General features: G+C 45.3%; 1 protein-coding gene across 6 annotated transcripts in view; it reads left to right on the forward strand.

Annotated features, from left to right (window-relative positions):
• TP53BP1 (tumor protein p53 binding protein 1) overlaps positions 1–19,311 on the forward strand; it is a 361,011-nt gene that overhangs the window by 210,053 nt on the left and 131,647 nt on the right. For all 6 annotated transcript variants that reach the window (XM_063925917.1, XM_063925915.1, XM_063925912.1 and 3 more), the window contains 2 exons: positions 17,945–18,455; positions 18,744–18,896. In XM_063925917.1, coding sequence (XP_063781987.1) covers positions 17,945–18,455; positions 18,744–18,896 — 664 coding nt within the window. The remainder of the gene's footprint in view (positions 1–17,944; positions 18,456–18,743; positions 18,897–19,311) is intronic.

Consider the following 19,311-nt stretch of genomic DNA (forward strand, 5'->3'; position numbering starts at 1 on the left):
AATAGAGCTTCTCTTCTAATCTGATTAATACTTTACATATACAAAAGTCCACGTGTTATAGGAGGAGGTTTGTAATCTATCTCTATATTTCAAAGTAAATTGCTGAATGCATTTATGGTAACATTTTACACAGCATATTGGGGTCTATTCATGAAGCCGTGAAAAGAGCGGGGAAGTAAGCCAGTGGAGAAGTTGCCCATGGCAACCAATCAACTGCCAGGTATAATTTTATAGAATGCACAAGTTTGATAAGTGTTACTTGAAAACTGATTGGTTGCCATGGGCAACTTGTCCACTAGCCCACTTCTTCACTCTCTTCACTGCTCCATGAAAAGACACCATTGTGAGTGGATTGCAGTTTAGAGTCATCAGCCACTGACCACCTTTAAGTATTATTTTTATTATGATTATCCTTTATTTATATGGAGCCACAAGGACTTACAGTACATGACAGTGCAGGATAAGTACATGGTATATAAACATTTCTGCATCAGCGGTCATAACAATATAATAAGCCGTAGGGTTGTAGAAACCAAGGCTTAGGTGCTGTTGTAAGGAGTATGGAGCAGATAATAGTATAAGTAAGTGAAGGATGGCACATGAAGGAAAAGGTCCCTGTTGGTGAAAGTTTACAGTCTGACGGGAAGGGGCAAACAGATGTGACATAGGTAGACAGTGAGTGTGGAACAGAGAGTTAGAACGAGAGATGGATGGCTGTGATATAAAAATAGGTCTTGAGAGCCCATTGAAGTTTCTAGAGAGGTGAAGAGTCTGAGAGGGAGAGAATTTTAGAGGTAGGGAGTAGCACAAATCTTGGTGGTGGAAGTTGGCAGGAGAGGCGGCATTCATTTGTGGAGTGAAGAGGGCAAGAGTGAGGGAGATAAGGTCAGAGATGTACATGGGAGCAGATTGGGGGAGGGCTTTGTAGGTGTGAGAAGCTTGAGTTGAGTTCTGAAGAGGAAGGGGAGCCAGTGTAGGGCTTGTAGGAGAGGGTGGCAGATGTACTGTAGTACATTTGGAGAGGAAGATGAGCTGGGTGGCAGCATGGAGGACAGATTGGCATGGAGAGAAGTGGGAGTCAGGGAGGAGGGTTACAGTAATTCAATCTGGAGATGACCAGTGAATGGATGAGCATTTTAGTAGCATGCCGGGAAAAAAAAGTGGCAGGAGTGTGAAAGGTACTGAATGTGTGGTTTGAAGGAGTGGGAGAACTTAAGGATAACTCTAAAACAGTGCACTTGGGGGCTAGAGGAGATGGTTGTTCTGTCGCTAGATAATGAAACTGTGGGAAGTGAGGTTATGCTGGGTGGTGGGAAGATGGTCAGCTCAGTTTCAGATATGTTAAGTTTAAGAAAGTGCTTGGACATCCAGGAAGAGATAGCAGAGAGACATCTGTAGATACAGTACAAGAGAGGGGGAGAGGTCAGGGGAGGAAGGAAAGATTCGAGTATCGGCATAGAGATGATATTGGAGGTCAAAAGAGCTGATGAGCTCACCTAAGGAGAATGCATAGAGGGAGAAAAGTAGTCCCAGAACAGAACCTTGGGGTAGAGAGGCGTGTAGAGGGTTTGGTGGGATGTGATGTCCTGATGCATGATGTCAATTTTAGATGTGAAGTGATTGGCAACGTCAAGGGCAGAGAGTGAGGAGGGTGTGGGCAGAGGAGGGAGTTGAAAGTGTCAAAAAGACACCAGGGGCTTGAGGACTGGGAGGAGATGAGGTTCTTGAAATACGACTGTCTAGAGGGGGAAAGGGCAGCACCGTAGGATGAGAGCATAAATTTGAAATGGAGGAAGTCTACCTTAGAGTGTGAAATGTCACCATATGTAACATAAGTGCTACCAGCATCGGCTAACCGGAACCGCTACACCTCAGTTTGTAGAGTTCAGAGTGCAAGAGAAAAGTATCTGTTAGATAATGACATCTGGCAGGCTCAATATACCATGGTACCTAATAGAACAGGATATTATTGAAATTTGGGGGTTGGGATTTCAACTTTCAGAATGCCAACAGCGACATCCTGATGACTTTTGGGATGCCAACCCCCGGGATATTGACTACATCCCAATAGTACGGTCATGGCCCCCATTCAGTCATGGGCCATATAAATTCATCTTTGACAGATTTGAATTTCTTGCCCAGCCCTTTGCTGATTTACACTCATGGCTGTAAAATAAAGGTGTGTGGCAGCTAACATCAGATGGGGGTTTTCCTAAGATGGGCTGTGCTTGTAAATCATATTGACAATAATATTTGTATTTGTGTATGTATAGTTTACTTCTTAAGTAGTCTTTTTGTAAGAGTCTGTTATTCCACTTTCATCCTATGAAGGACACTAGAGCTTGGGTTATAGAGGTGCCTTTTAGACTTTGGCACCTTTAAAAATATTCACAATGGTTTTCCTCCACCATTCCATCCTGCAGGAATTCTTTTTGTGTGCATAGAGTGCCACAGGACAGGGTACTTTTCTATAGACAGCCTGAAAATTACTGTTCAATTTACATTTTCTACTTGAAATATTGTACTTTCATATACCTTGAGACCACTGTTGGCTGTCTACACGGGCTAAGGAGACGCCATTCCCCATGGCACCTCAGCTTTTGATGTGCGATTGCTTTCACTGGGGAACCCTTGATTGTGGTAGAAAAGTATTTTGCTGGTGTGGGATTACTTTGGGGCTCTCTCTGTGTGTTATACTGCCTGCTTTTTGATTTTGGTTCTATGTTTATAATAAATTATTAAAATTCTGCATTGTGTTCCCTCTGTATATGTTTTATTTCTCCTTTTGCATAGGTCTAAAATGTTATTCTAAATTGCCCAGTTAACATATGTGTATACTATATGCATGGCTTAATATTTGATAGAACCAGTCTGTATTTAAACCCTTTCAGCCATAGAGGACATCGGATGCAGGTTATAGAAAGCGGCGTGAGGTCCCTGGACACTTTTTAAAATAACTGCTTAAACTCAGGATCCTCCCCCTCTATATCACAATTGGTTGACTCATGCTTTTTATTTCCAAGTTCCTGACAGAGCTGAGCGTGCTCTCTCTGTGGCTGCTGATGCATACTTGTTTTTAGCAGAAATTATACGTTTCTCTTTTATTTAATTACATTTTGCCAAGTTATCTCTCCAGGGCTGAGAGATGACTCTTCCAACCCAAATATGTACAGATGTTCCCTGAGCTTCCGCCTTTGGTGGGAATCAGGGGGGCTCCCACTTACATTGATTGGAGATCAAGGACACTAATTTTTTTATTTAATTGTTGAGGTCTCGATCTTGTTGGACTAAAGGGGGAGGGGGTGGGGTTATCCTAACAACAGATTATCCTCCTTGGTACACCCCTAAGACTAGGAAGCATGCCATGATTTACTGCGGCAGCAGCTGCACATGCAGTAGCGAAGTGCTTTCATTCCAATTCAAGTAGCTGCTATTCTTTTCTATTTCCCCCATTATTTCTCTATAAGGAAAGGTATCTGTGTAGGTTGCAGTGGTGGACAATTTATTTTTTGTCTGACCAAGTATGCTTAACCAGGTATGTTTTTAGACTATGGAAATGGGGTTGTGTCCTGCGTTTCCCCGAAGTCCTTTTTGTCTACGAACTTGGGGTAATTTAAATAAGCAAGTATTCAGTGCCGTTATAAAAATCAGTATAAATAAAATTGGATAGACCCAAGGATTACATAAATAACAGTTAAACTGCTTTGTTTCAATAGAATGTATTCTAAAACCAAAGTCTTTCTGATTCACAGGGTAAAGTATGGGGAGGTATGACCTTTTATAATCCGCACAGCTTTAATGTTTAACATATCTAAAAAGCGTAACTTTTTAGTCTTCTGGCAATATCCCGCTGTGTTGAAGTTGATCTGTAGGTGCAGGGAGGCGGCTACCGTTCTTACTTGGGAGATGCATCGGGTCTCCTGCAGTTTGCTGTCTTTTTATAGGTAGTAATTGAGGAAAGAAAAGTATTCTCTTGCAGGGAGGGGGGGGGGCACGAACCCATTATTAAGTATACAATACAAACTACCATTTTCCATCTGTTGTCAGCGGCACTAGCTGTGTATTGCGTACTCCCAGGGGCAGTTGTAGTTGGGCGCCTGCTGCTGTGGGAGCCTGGAATATCAGTGCCATAAACTGTTGCCGGCTGAATTCTAAGCCGGCAGTGGTGGCTTCTGGGAGAGGCTGGGGGTGTGGTACAATGTATTTCGCTCAGCAAATTGTGGGACGTGTTGTTTCTACTCAATGCTCGGTAGACAGCAGTGGTATCACGTTTTTATAATAAATTATACAAAGTCAACCTAATTCTGTCCCAGATGATGTTCTTTCTATGGATGCTTTCAACATCTAGCAACTGTGATGTTCCTCTAAAATAAGAAGATCCTTACCTTGCAATGATCACTTCACTTCCTGGTGAAATGATTGTTGGTGGATTTACACTTCAAAGCCATCCAGTTTGCCTAGTTCCACTTGAGGGAGTGCAAGCATGATCTCTTTGCAAAGTTAAACAAATACCATTTGAAGCTGGCTCAGAGCGTGCACCAGTCACTTCTTTGAGAGGTAATGAGTGACACCCACATCAGGACATCAGGGGTCCTCCGTTCACCTTTTGGGACTGGACTCTGCTAATTCGATACCTGTCTCATTGGTTGGAGTGAGGGGATCATTTAGAAGCCTAGATTTCAGGGCTGTTATGCTCCCAATAAATGTGTAAGGTCTCCGAACCTTGTTCATCCCCCCCTTTTCACAGCTCAGTCTTTCCTTCAAGGTTGAGCTGTAAAGATTTGATCGAGCAAACCATCCGGGATCACCAAGAGTGTGCATTGAGTAGATACAAATGTTCTAGCCATTCTAGTATATTTCTTATCTGGTTTTAATGGTGGTGCTACAGAGACTGCGATCCTGAGGAGCGTTATCATGTAGCATAGGCCAGAATATGCTAAAAGCATTGAAGTTATCATGGAGTATATGAAGACTCCTAAAGTAATCTGTTTGACTGGTGAAGTCGTTTTTTTTTTTAGTGCTGGAGGACTGGGATGTAGGATTATGTTTCAGCTCCTGGAAGTAAAAGGTCTCCATTTTATTTTAGAAAAAACTGGCCTGGCTTTGATCCCAGAGGTTCAGTCATTCCATCAGGGAGTGCTGCTAGTTCAGCCTCCTTACATTTCTCTGATGGGTCAATTGAGACCCGAGTCTTGTTCTTAGGGCACGGCATCATCAACCTTTTCAGTCCCTGAACTTTGTGGAATCAAAGCTACTAGTCTGTAAAACAATGTTTCTCCTGACAATTTCCACAACAAGCAGCTCTCTTCTGATCACTTTCATAGTGTTCCAAAAGGATAGGTCTGTTCTACAGACTAAGCAATCGTTCTAGCGAAAAGTGTGTTTTATATTCAACATGAATCATAAACTAGTTGTCCTGGGTATTTGGATCAGTTCTATATACCTTCTCTCGTTGGTTATGCTGCTGCACATACCAACAAGATAGAGAAATTGTCTTAGGGTGGTGTTGGTGGCACTGGATGGACTGAGATTGTTTTGGTACACAGACCTTCTTCGAATGTTGGTAGGTTCACTGTGGTGTTTTTTTTAAATTAAGACTGGACCTGTTACCTGAGTGGCTTCTCTGCCATTAGTGTTTATTGTGCCTTGCTTCAACAGTGTAGTAGTTGTCAGAGGCGGAACTACCGCCAGTGCAACCAGTGCGTTGCACTGGGGCCCGCCACTATCCAGGGGCCCAAAGCATGTAATGAGTCAAACTGACTCATTACATGCCGCTGTGTACTGCGGGCAACCGCCGCCCGCAGCACAGAGGAGAGGAGCGAAGCTGCGCTGCCACGGGGGAGGAGGAGGAGGAGGGAGGTGGAGGAGGGAGCCGCAGCAGCGCTGTGTTATTGGTTGAGGCGCTGCTGCTGCTGTCCCTCTGCTTCACCATAGGCTGTCTGCTGGGATGCGCTTCACAGCGGCGGAGAACAGCCTATGGTGAAGGACTGGGACAGCAGCAGCAGCGCATCAACCAATAACATAGCGCTGCTGCGGCTCCCTCCTCCACCTCCCTCCTCCTCCTTCTCTCCTGCCCAGGAATCGGGATCTCTGCCAGAATCTGCACCGAGGAGCCTGAGCCAGCGGAGACAGTAAGTATAATTCTTTCTCTCTCTCTCTCTCTCTCTCTCTCTCTCTCTCTCTCTCTCTCTCTCTCTCTCTCTCTCTTTCTTTCTTTCTCCTTAATGTGTAAAAAGGGGGACGCTGTCTGCCGTAATGTGTAAAAAGGGCGACGCTGTCTGCCGTAATGTGTAAAAAGGGCGACGCTGTCTGCCGTAATGTGTAAAAAGGGCGACGCTGTCTGCCGTAATGTGTAAAAAGGGCGACGCTGTCTGCCGTAATGTGTAAAAAGGGCGACGCTGTCTGCCTTAATGTGAAAAAAGGGCGACGCTGTCTGCCTTAATGTCTAAAAAGGGGATGCTGTCTGCCGTAAGGTGTAAAAAGGGGAATCTGTCCGCCGTAAGGTGTAAAAGGGTCTCTACCTGGTGTAGTGGTGCTACTGTGCGGCGTTATTTGAATAAAGGAGACTACTGTGCACCGTTACATGAATTGGTATTATTTTGTGGCCACACCCCTTCCCCACGAAGCCACGGCCCTATGTATTTTTGCAGGCGCCTACGGCGCGCACTGCCCCTGTTTTGCATGCAGGGGTGTGGCTCCGATGCCGTTTCTTGCACACAGTGCTAAAATGTCTAGTCACGGCACTGTTGCTAGGTATCCATTTCTCTGCCCCTGAGCAGGTCCCCCTCACCAGATCCTCTCCAGGGGTGAGGGGGTGGACTTGGATGGGATAAGGGAGGGGGTGGGGGTGGGGGGTTGTAGTTGTAGTTGTAATCATGATCCACAATGAAAGTGGTTCCCTGGCAGAAGGTTGAGATTGCTCAAAGCTAGAACACCCATTCTACTAATTAAAAGGAAAAAAAAAAATAGGATCTAAAAGATTTTTTTCTTGGTACACACAGAAAAAGAGGCTGACATGCTGACATCCCTTCCATTGCATTAAATCTTTTTCTCTGCGTTCATTTGGGATACTGCATGTCCATTCCAATTAGCTCTAGTTTTTTTATTTATTTTTATTTTATGTAGTTACAAGTTCAAGGTTTAAGGTATTTCTTTCAGAGGTGAAGGGTCCGCTCTGTCTTTGTGTCTGTCTCTGTCATGTGGGGCCTGGCTATAATAATAAGAGGATTTTGGTACTTACCGATAAATCCATTTCTCTGAGTCCTTGAACCGGAGGTGTGGCACAATCTTAAATTAGCATTGTCTGCACAGCCGGCTCCTCCCCCTTCACATCCCTCGTCCCTCAGTTTGAAAAATTTGACTGAGAGAATAGGACATGACACTATAGCCCATGGCGAGGAACCGAACCGTACAACATATCAAACAGCGGCCAAGAACTCTTAACCGAATAACTAACGCTGTTTGCACGAACTGTTTAAAACAAGAACTTTGAACACAGCAGGTTGACAGCACCGAGGCGGGCATCCAGTGTCCCCTAGAGGATTCAGAGAAATGGATTTATCGGTAAGTACCAAAATCCTCTTTTCTCTTTCATCCACTAGGGGACACTGGAGTCCTATACAGTAGGGGACGTCCCAAAGTTTTCCCCCAGGGAGGGAGTGCTGTCGGTGGCCTGCAAAACTAAACGTCCGAACTTAGATTCTCCGGACGCAAAAGTATCAAACTTGTAAAATTTCGCGAACGTGTGGGCTGAAGACCACGTTGCCGCTCTGCAAAGTTGAGTAGTGGAAGCACCCCTGGCAGCCGCCCACGAGGCACCCACTGATCGGGTAGTATGAGTATGAGCACCCGTCTGAACCGGAACCTGTTTGCCACAGGAAATATAAGCTTGCCGAATGGCAAGTCTAATCCATCTGGACAAAGTCTGCTTAGATGCCGGCCAACCGTTCCTTGGCCCATCATACAGAACAAACAAATGGTCCGACTTTCTGAAAGACGACGTAACCTGTACGTATACCCTTAAAGCTCGGACAACATCCAATGACACGTCCTCATCTGTGAGACCCTGGAAGGATGGGACCACTATTGGCTGGTTTACGTGAAACCCCCGAAACCACCTTCGGAAGGAAGTCTGCTCTTGTACGGAGTTCCGCCCTATCCTCATGAAAAACTAAGAAAGGACTCTTACAGGATAAGGCTCCCAACTCAGAAACCCGCCTAGCCGAAGCCAAGGCAAGTAATAACGTGACCTTCCAAGAGAGATATTTCAGGTCTGTTCTTGTCAACGGCTCAAAAGTCGGTGACTTCAAATATTCTAACACCAAACCTAAGTCCCATGGTGCCGTGGGAGGACGAAAAGGGGGTTGAATCCTCAGAACCCCCTGTAAAAAGGTTTGAATCTCTGGCAAGGATGCTAACCGCTGTTGAAAAAGGATGGAGTGAGCCGAAATCTGAACCTTCAGAGAGCCCAGCCTGAGCCCTCCCTCTAGACCGGCCTGAAGGAAAAGTAGAAGTCGAGATAAATGGAAGTTCGTTGAATTCCATCCCCGTTCCTGACACCAGGCCATGTACCGTCTCCAAATCCTGTAGTAGTGCCTGGCTGTGACCGGCTTCCTAGCGGCAATCATTGTAGGAATGGCCGTTCGTGGGATCCCTCTGTTTCTTAAGATCCGGGTTTCAATAGCCACGCCGTCAAACGCAGCCTGTTCAGGTCGGGGTGTAGGAACGGTCCCTGAGATAGCAGGTCCTCTCTCTGAGGTAACCTCCAAGGATCTTCCGCAAGTAACCCCCGCAGGTCGGAGTACCAACTCCTGCGGGGCCAATCTGGTGCGATTAGAATGGCCCACACTCGTTCCCGCTTTACCCTTTTCAGAACCCTGTGTATGAGTGGGAATGGTGGAAATATGTAAACCCTCCTGTAACACCAAGGAAGTGTTAATGCGTCCACTCCTTCTGCTGCTGGATCTCGAGTTCTTGACACATATCTGGGCAGCTGATGGTTTTGTCGAGACGCCATTAGGTCCACCTGAGGCAGACCCCATCTTCTCACAATCATGTTGAAAATCCGTGGATGAAGGCACCACTCTCCCGGATGCATGTCTTGGCGACTGAGGTAATCTGCTTCCCAGTTCTCCACACCTGGAATGAACACTGCCGAGAGAATGATGTCTCTTCTTTCTACCCACAACAAGATCCTTGTGGCTTCCTTTAACGCCATCCTGCTCTTTGTTCCTCCCTGACGGTTTATGTAAGCCGTCGTCGTGACATTGTCTGACTGAATCCTGATGTGTTGATTCATGACTAGGTCTTCTGCTAAGAGAAGTGCATTGTAAACTGCTCTTAGTTCGAGGATATTTATGGGTAGTTTGCTTTCCTGTAGCGTCCACCGTCCTTGAAACTGATGGTCCTCTAGGACGGCTCCCCAATCTCTGAGACTTGCGTCCGTCGTCAGGATCCTCCAATCCCAAATGCCGCATTTCTTGCCGGCCGTAAGGTTCTTGTGTAACGACCACCATATCAAGGAGACCCGTACTTGTGGTTGAAGTCGGATTCTCCGATGGAGAAGCCAGTGCGAGCCTGCTCCCTGAGCAATGAGGTTTATTTGGAATGGTCGGGAATGAAGTCTGCCGTACTGGAGAGCTTCGAACGACGCCACCATCTTCCCGAGAAGTTGCACACAGAGGTGCAGAGAAACAGTTTTCGTCCTCAGTACCTGAGCCACTAATCTCTGTAGGTCCTGGACCTTGTTCTCTGGTAGGAACACACGTAATAGGACCGTGTCCAAGATGAGACCGAGGAACTGAATCCGTTGAGTCGGTATGAGGTTGGACTTTTGGAAATTGACAATCCATCCATGTTGAATTAGAAATTGATGGGATGTCTGAACATCCTTGAGCAGTCGATTCTGAGATGGAGCCTTGATCAGTAAATCGTCCAGATAAGGTATAATCGTGACCCCCAACAGTCTCAGTCCTGCCACCATGACCGCCATGATCTTTGTGAAAATTCTTGGGGCTGACGCTAGACCGAACGGCAAGGCCCGGAATTGGTAGTGATCCGCTACCAGTGCGAACCGTAAGTAAGCCTGGTGAGGAGTCCAGATTGGAATATGCAGATATGCATCTTTTATGTCCATGGATACCATGAACTCGCCCTGTTCTAAGCCTGCAATGACTGATTGTATTGATTCCATCTTTAATTTGTAGACTCTTAAAAACTGGTTGAAAACTTTTAAATTGAGTATTGGTCTGACCGTCCCGTCTGGCTTTGGCACGACAAAAAGATTGGAATAGAATCCCGTTCCTCTCTGAGAAGCGGGAACCGGAATAATGACCTCTGCTTGTAGCAATTTGAGAATTGCTGCCCGTAGTGCCCTTGCTTTTTGAGGGCACTGAGGCAATTCTGTTGTAAAAAACTGACTGTGAGGTCTCTGTTTAAATTCCAGTCTGTATCCCTGAGAGATTAAGTTGTTCACCCAAAGTTCTGGTGAGGTTTTGGCCCAGATGTCCTGAAAACCTTCCAGTCGGCCTCCCACCAAGGGTGACCCCAGGTGAGCTGGGAGGCCGTCATGCCACGGTCTTGTCAGCAGGTTTATCTTGCTTTCTGGTCGCTGCCTGCGAGCGGCCTCTACCTCTGCCCCCGCGTGCTTGTGTACCGAAACCCCTACCACGGGCTCGAAAGGACTGTGATCTAAATGAAGTAAACGCTGGTCCCGAATATCCTCTCCTAGTTTGTGGAGCGGTTCTCGTATAAGGAGTAGGTAGAAAAGTGGACTTCCCCGCTGTAGCCTGCGAAATCCACTTGTCCAACTCTGGTCCGAACAGCATTTCACCCCCAAAGGGGATGGATTCTACCGCCTTCTTGGTGTCAGAGTCTCCTTGTCATTCTCTGAGCCATAAAATCCTCCTAGCCGATATGGCCGATGCAGATATGCGCGATGCTATTCTGCTAATATCCTTAGAAGCTTGACACAAGTATGTAGCAGATTCTCGAATGTGTTCCGCCAACTGTGTAATCTCTTCTAAGCTATTTTCCTCCTCAATAGCTTGTACTATACGGCCGGACCATGCACCCATGGCCTTGTTGACCCAAGCACAGACGATCGCAGGTCTCTGCGCTGCACCTGCTGCTACAAATATTGATTTTAACGCAGTCTCAACTTTACGGTCGGACGCATCCTTTAAAGTAGTTACGTTAGGAATTGGCAAGATTGTCTTCTTTGACAACCTTCCTAGGGAAGCATCCACTACCGGCGGAGACTCCCACTTGTCCATTACACCCCTAGGTAGGGGGTAAGTTACCTGAAACAGTTTCGGAAATTGAAAACGTTTGTCAGGTTGTTTCCAAGCCTCTTCCATCTGAGATTGGAGGGATTTAGGAATGGGGAACTCTGCTGAACGCGGCTTCTGGGATTCGAACAAATCAAATTCTTCCGGCTCCCGGATTTCCGCTTCCTTAAAGCTTAGGATGTCCTTTACCGCGTCAATTAAGGAATCCAGCCCCGAGATCGCCGAGTCTTCTTCAGGAAAATCGGCGTCTAGGTTAGGTTCAATTAACTCACCTTCTTCCGTATCCAGAAGAAAACCCTCTTCCTCCTCAGATTCTGGTATAAGAGGAAGAGTTCTTTTAACAGCCTTGCGCACACTCGTATCTGCGTGTGCGGGCGGCGTTAACTTGATGAGAAATTCCTCCATCGTCTTTGAAAATCCCGCAGCCCATTCCGACTGCTGTTTTCGGGATTCTGCCATCTCCTTGGAGATTCTATTAGCAAGGTGGTCTTCCCATGCCTTAGCCAGAGCACTGCTCCCAGGTGGAGCGTCCTTGTCTAAGCAGGAGTCGCACACCCCGGAGCTGCCAACCCGCGTGCTCTTCTTGTTACATTTCGTACAAACATAGCAGGTCTTTGAGGTCTTGGTAGCCTTAGACATGTTGTTTTTAAAAAAACCCTGTACTAGGGTAGCCCGCAGCGCTTTCACCCTTTAAACTAGGAAGAGAAAGACTGGGAGATGACGGAAGCAAAGGTATTGGATCCGGCTGGAATTACCTGTCCCTTTTTCTCTCTAAAAGGAACAGGCAAAAAAAAAAAAAAAAAATTAAAATAAAACATCTGCAGATTCGCAACTCCCCACCCCAACTGTAAATCAGCTACGATGTTAGAGTTGGCTTGCTTCCGTGTATTTTCTTCGGGATCTTTGAAACAGAAGTCCCTTGAAAACATAAATTGTAAATTTTGATTACTTTTCAGGAGATCCTCATATGTTGTATATATACATTACACCAGCAGAGAGAGCTGTTACCTAACGATCCCTCTACTATATTATTGCATGCACTATCCAGGCCATGCAGCAGGGGGAGTTAATTCCCTTATTAATAAACTTTTGACAATGCTAAATTCCCTTGTCGTATAAACAACCCTTTATGAAGTCTAAGAACACTGTACGCTGTTTACTTAAGAAGTACCGTAATGGTACGCTAGTTGCGTAACGATCGCTCAGCCGTAGGCGAGACGCTCAAGCGTCACGTTCGCTCACGGCCCAGTGATCACAGGACACGTTATTGGCTATGACTAGAGTAATGATTCGCTATGGCGTAGCGGACGCTCGAGACCACGAGGAGATCACCAGCGGCGCAGACGCTCACAACGCTATACCTTTATGTCTAAACCTTATACCAATAAAATTCACAGAATACCTTAATGTGAGTACAGGGTGTAAGTGCAACCTTGTGTAACCTGACTAACTACAAAGCTGCTTGAGCGTCACCGACGCTCAAGTGAACACTTAACACTATAGGAAATACACAGATACTGGTTTAGGGTCCAAAGCCTATTAACTGTATTATATCTAATGTATTTGTAAAAGGGGATTTTTCCTAGGATCAGGAAATTCAGACATAATTGATCTCAATTCGGTCCGGGACCAGAGACAGTGCATTGCACTGTCCTTGACGGGAATGATTCCCTGATCGTCAGTCTTCCCATTGGGGACTGAGATCACCCTGGCCAGATCGAACTCAGTTACATCATCTTGTGTTGGTCTTACATTTTGGGGTACATCTGTTTGTGCGTGATATGAAACATTGTACGTACCTGTGGACACGACCTCACCTGACCCTCCGTTAGGGGGTTCGATTATTGCCTTTACCAATTTGGTCGCGTCCACCTGGATGGCTTTTGTGATGGTTGCTGGAAGAGGTGCTGACATCGTTCTGGGCTCACTTTCTTGTTTGTATTCCTGAGGGAAGTTTGACATGGGGTGCAACTTGCATAGGTTAATAGTTGTACATTCAACAGTATTACAATAATCATTGTTACAGTTATTACACTTATTCTTATAATCTTTATTACAGTTGCTAAGAGCGTTTTTATTGTTCAACCTTGTGCTTTTCTCCGCAACCATAATCCTCCCCGATGCCATGTCTCTCCTCTCAAGATGAGATTCAGAAAAGTCAATTGAATCTCTTTGTAATTCACCTTCCTGTTGCCCTAACTGCACATAATCATAATGTTTACTTCGTCTCTTTGTTGGTTCAATGAGACATATCCTCCTCCTTAAATTTTGTAACACTTCTGGACTGAAGCTACCTATTCTTGGGACTTTGTCCCTGTCTTGTACAGTCATTCTCTCCCATTCATCACATAAAGATTCTGTGTGACTTCCGTATTTTTCACACATGATGTACCTTGCCGACCCAACGGGTCGGTTCTCTGAATCAACCCGAACCGAGGTTGATCGCCCCCTACCTGAACAACTGGCCCCCATAATCTGCAGGTGTTGCTTATTCCTCCTTGGATCTTTATATCAAGGTTTTCAGCGAACCCTTACAAACAAACCAAGATGTCCTGGGCAGGCCGGCGGTGGCGGTTTACCAAGTACCCCACTTACTTCTCGCCCACGTTGGCCAGTACTGCAATCACTGTAACCAGAGCTGCTGTACCCAACCCAGGGCCCCTGTGAACCTTCTGTTTACTGGAACATATGAGGGTTACCCGAAGGACACTTACTCTTTCCAGTAAAGTTGGGGTTGTTAGATAGTTCCTGAGTGACCAGCGAACTTCCCTTTAAAAATAAAAAATTACACAAATCACGTCAGAATGTACAGATAGCGTTTGTGACCACTTTACTCTAATGGTATTAGGTCAGATTACTAACTACTGCACACAATTACGTGCGGTCCAATCGTTCAGTACATAAGCACTACTTGTCATGTACTGAAAGATCAATGGAATCGATGTTTCCGGCCGCGATTCCTTCAGCAAGAGCTTGTATGGCCTATATGGGTTCTGCACCAACACCCCAGGCGTTGTGCCTCTTGTACCTTTATAGCGGACCTCTTTGTCTATTTTACCTGTTACCTTATGACCTCCTGGTCTGTTACCGTCTGTTAATGACCTCCTGGTCTGTTACCTTAATGACCTCCTGGTCTGTTACCTTATGGTCCGCTATACTCTAATGCTCAAATATTATTTAACCAGGGATGCCTCCCCAGCCACCGTATATGTCACTTACACGTGTGTCCCTTGACGAGTACCCGACTTTCCTTTTGGTTCAACCTCTAAGTTATATAAACTTATGTGATAAAAACACACTCACTCAACACATGTACACTTTGTTTCTATATCTATTTCTGCGCAGAAATTGTCTTCAGTCCAACTGTGTTACCAATTAGGAGCAGGATCTGTTAAACTAAATTTCAGATTTTTCCAAAAATAGATTTGCGTTATTTACCGCGTCGCGTTATTTACCGCTGTGCGTTAATTATCGCTTTGCGTTACTTATCGCCTTTGCGCTAATTATCGCTTTGCGCTAATTCAACTTTTCGTGACTTGAGCTACGTGGGCGTAACCAGACGCTACGTTGCGTAATGTACGCTGCGTGCGTCTGCCGTTTGGATTGCGTACGCAAGTCTTTTGTTAGGGACACGTGTACGCAAAACAAAGATCCACCGTAACACAATTTCTACCTTTATCAATGTAGATGATCCCTGATCATCTACCGCACACCACACTGACTGCCTTATCTCCCAGACAAGCCGTGTGTTGGTCTATACTTTAACTATTACCTCTACTATGAAATAACAGCAAATCTCTTTTAGCACTTTCTATCAACTATAAAACTTGGCAAACAGGAATAGTGATATACGAAATTTGAAAAAGAAATGCAGATAAATGTATGCGTGCGTGTATACGCAAGACAGAAGAGAAATACAGTTTTAAAAGACACAAGCGTTTTGTTCTTACTTCCGGTTCCCGGATTCCTTCAGCACTCTTTATCTAAGCGAAGCAGACGCTTATCCCGTCAGCACTGCGAGACAACCTCCCACCCTTTGCTGGGGGGATAATGTCTGCTGATCTACCTAGTGCAGATATGAGAAGGATAGGACGAGTCCCCAATTGACAATGCTAAATTCCCTTGTCGTATAAACAACCCTTTATGAAGTCTAAGAACACTGTACGCTGTTTACTTAAGAAGTACCGTAATGGTACGCTAGTTGCGTAACGATCGCTCAGCCGTAGGCGAGACGCTCAAGCGTCACGTTCGCTCACGGCCCAGTGATCACAGGACACGTTATTGGCTATGACTAGAGTAATGATTCGCTATGGCGTAGCGGACGCTCGAGACCACGAGGAGATCACCAGCGGCGCAGACGCTCACAACGCTATACCTTTATGTCTAAACCTTATACCAATAAAATTCACAGAATACCTTAATGTGAGTACAGGGTGTAAGTGCAACCTTGTGTAACCTGACTAACTACAAAGCTGCTTGAGCGTCACCGACGCTCAAGTGAACACTTAACACTATAGGAAATACACAGATACTGGTTTAGGGTCCAAAGCCTATTAACTGTATTATATCTAATGTATTTGTAAAAGGGGATAACAGTACAAATGATACACTACAATATAACAGAGACTTCCTAACCAAAATACAATACTATCTAATACAATACAATACTAGTCTAGGGGAGATACGAGAGAAAGAGAAGGGAAAGAGAGAGAGAGACGGAGAGAGATGAGAGAAATTGGCTCACAGAAAGACAATGATTACGGAGAGAAACTTACGCACAGGGTAAACGATCGCATGCGCCTGGACATCCAGCACCCGATTTTCAGCAATGAGAACCGTTGAAGAGTGAGAGCTGGATGTGGTCGGCCTGCCTATTTATGCCCCACACACAATGCAATCTCATAGTCCCTACAATCCCATTGTCCATTGGATGAAGGAATTCGACCCTGTATCACAACAAAAGGTCATAGGTTGATTCATACAGGTGGGCTGTGACGATTTCCAACAGCTCAGGTGGGTGGGAAACTAGGTTTCCCGCCGCATACCTGAGTATGAGTAAATAATAGAAATGGACATAAACTTCTTATGTCCATAACTATTCGCACGAGCGATTAATACGCTCCAAACCAACACCGGAATATTGCTAATTAAATACCCTTCCGATGGGTACCAAACACTGCTGTATGATTCCTGTTAGACCCTTCGTACAATACAAAGAGGGATTACTTTAAACAGGGACCTTCTATATTAACCAAACTTTCAGAAACTATCAAAGGGATTATGATCTATAAACTACATTAATTGTGAAAATATGTAACGAATGAGTCGCACGCTACGACTACATAAACTCTACCGTAAATACGCATACCGCGCCTGCGAGTGCACGCTATTGCGGGTATGCGCCTTCACGGGAGAGCGTACGCATGCGCAGCACGGACCAGTGTGCGGTGCAAATATGGCAACGTGCATGGGGATATTTTTCTGACTTTGACACTTTCCCCTATGTACACTACTGGTGGGGGAGGGGGAGGACCCATCCTCTACTCAGCCTGGCGCCAAAATGAAGAAACATGGCCACCACTAAATGTAAGTTTATAGAAAACAAGAGCCTGCAGCACTGTTATGAGCGTGTGGGCTTTGCTTTGCGCATACCTTCTCTATGCGCTGCTTTTGTGCGTCCAGTCCTGATGCTGTACTGACCCCCACACGCTGGCCGCTGGTGCGCGCCGAGTCCTCTATTCGGCGCGCTACGGACCCGCTGGCCGGCGCGCGCCGGGACGTCTCCCGTAGCGCCGCCTGTGCTCCGCTCCGTTGTGGGTCTTTTCGTTCGCTGTGCAGCGCGCCGCTCTGCCGTCCCTCCCTGCTCACAGGGAAGACAGGCTGAGTCCCGCGCCGCACTAAGGCTCCCACACGCCGGGCACCGTCGCTCTGCCGTCCCTCCCTGTCAGCTACTTCCCCGCTGTTTATATCAAGGGGAGCTTTAGACTGCAATAGCTGGATTTACTTTATAAGAGAGAGAGAGAGATTTATACTATAAGTGAGAGAGAGAGAGGGAAAAAAAAAAAAAAAAAAACCTTTTACTAACTGGAAGACCCTAGCCTAAGCTTGTACCAGTACTCCCTATTAGTTGATCTTTGAGGATCTCCTGTGGAGAGATGCAGGTCCCTTTAATAGGGATCTTTGTCTCTCTGCTATCAGGCAGCCTTGTCCCCCTTTTATTAGGGTTACGTAGCCCCTTTTAGATTTTTAGTCAGGAGCTCAGTTGCTCCACGTGTTGTGCCTCCAGCACAATTTTTCAAACTGAGGGACGAGGGATGTGAAGGGGGAGGAGCCGGCTGTGCAGACAATGCTAATTTAAGATTGTGCCACACCTCCGGTTCAAGGCTTCACACCCCTACTGTATAGGACTCCAGTGTCCCCTAGTGGATGAAAGAGAAAATAATAATATAGCTCCAGCACAATGGGTATATAGGGCGAGATCAATTGTGAATATTTGTAAATTGCCACGGTCCAAATGGAGCCCTATTCCAATGGTCTAGTGTTTCCTAAATGGATTCCGACTAAATTTAATGGAAGTACAAAAGTGTCATTATTTCTGTTTAAATGTACCTGTGCTATGTAAGCTTGCTATTAACAGGGTGATTTGTTTTTTGTAGGGGAAACCCATTCCAATTCTCCAGCAAACAAAAGGCTGCAACATCAGTGGCTTCACAAAATGTAAAAGAATTATGTGAGCAGGACATGGACCATCAGTCCACTCCAGAGGAATCTGTAGAGGACTTGTCTTGTGATCAAGAGGAAGAGGCCATGGAAACTGAACATATTCCGGAGGAAAACCAGCATTCTGTTCCAAAGGAAGCTGAGAGGGACAGTCAGAAGAACATGTCTCCTCCAGCCCCTACCCAACAGCTAAAAAATGAGGAATGTTCATTAATGGGATATAAAAACAAAGAAGTCCAAACTGTGAATGTATTGGAGCCTAAAGTGTTAGTGGTGTCATCCTCAACCCAGACGGATACTGTGTCTAGACCACCACTAAAGACAGTTAGTGGAGGTTCTGTCCTAGATCACAAAAAAGAAATCAAGGCGAGTGATCAGGACCAAGAAAAATCTGAAGGCACACAGAAACACAGACAGGGAGATGACACTGAATCTGTGCACAGTCAGGTAAGGTGCTCTGTGACTTCTGTAGTAAGATGTATACTGTACCTTGAAACTTTTTCAGTGATTGTTCTACTTTTAACCCCTTAAAACATACCTGAGATGTTGAGGTCCCCCTTTGAAATACTTCTATTCCTCCCGTGGTAATGGATGAAAAGTAATTTGTCTTACTGTAAGGACTGACTGGTAGCCACGTGAACTGCATTAAGTAAATGTGGACGTGTACATTTGTACGATAGTACATTAAACTAAAACCTCCCCAGAGGACAAACCTTCTTTTTTTGTACTTATAAGGAAGAGGATGATTTTGAGCTACCTTGTCCTCCTCCTGGACGCGGTCTTCACCGGCATGTACGCACTATTCGTGAAGTGCGTACCGTGGTCACACGTGTAATCACAGATGTCTATTACATGGATGGTGCAGAGGTGAAGCGCAAAGTGGTGGAGGTAAATTGATCACTGTGGTATGATTTGGGTGTATATATTGTGTGTGTGCTTTTATTGTGTATATAAATAAAATTAATATTTAGCTGCAAAAAGGTTGTTTTTATGTGTTCTTTTTTTTATGGTGGGTGGGGAATGATACTTATTTGAAATACCAGACCTAGAAACTACCATTTGTGCTTATTGGTATATTGATATGTCTGATTAATGAAAATCACCAGTTATGCACACTTATATACTATACAGTTTGTTTGGTTGATAAACAACAATAACAATCATTAATAGTTGAGCATGCTCATTTTGTTTAGGTGTTGCATGTACATCAGTAATACATGTTCCTTATACAGGGGGTATTTTTCCATCACTGACTATAGTGCATTTAATCATGCAGCACTTAGAAGTCATGTGATACAAGTGG

This window comes from Pseudophryne corroboree, chromosome 6 (assembly GCF_028390025.1).
Source record: "Pseudophryne corroboree isolate aPseCor3 chromosome 6, aPseCor3.hap2, whole genome shotgun sequence".
NCBI lineage: Eukaryota > Metazoa > Chordata > Amphibia > Anura > Myobatrachidae > Pseudophryne > Pseudophryne corroboree.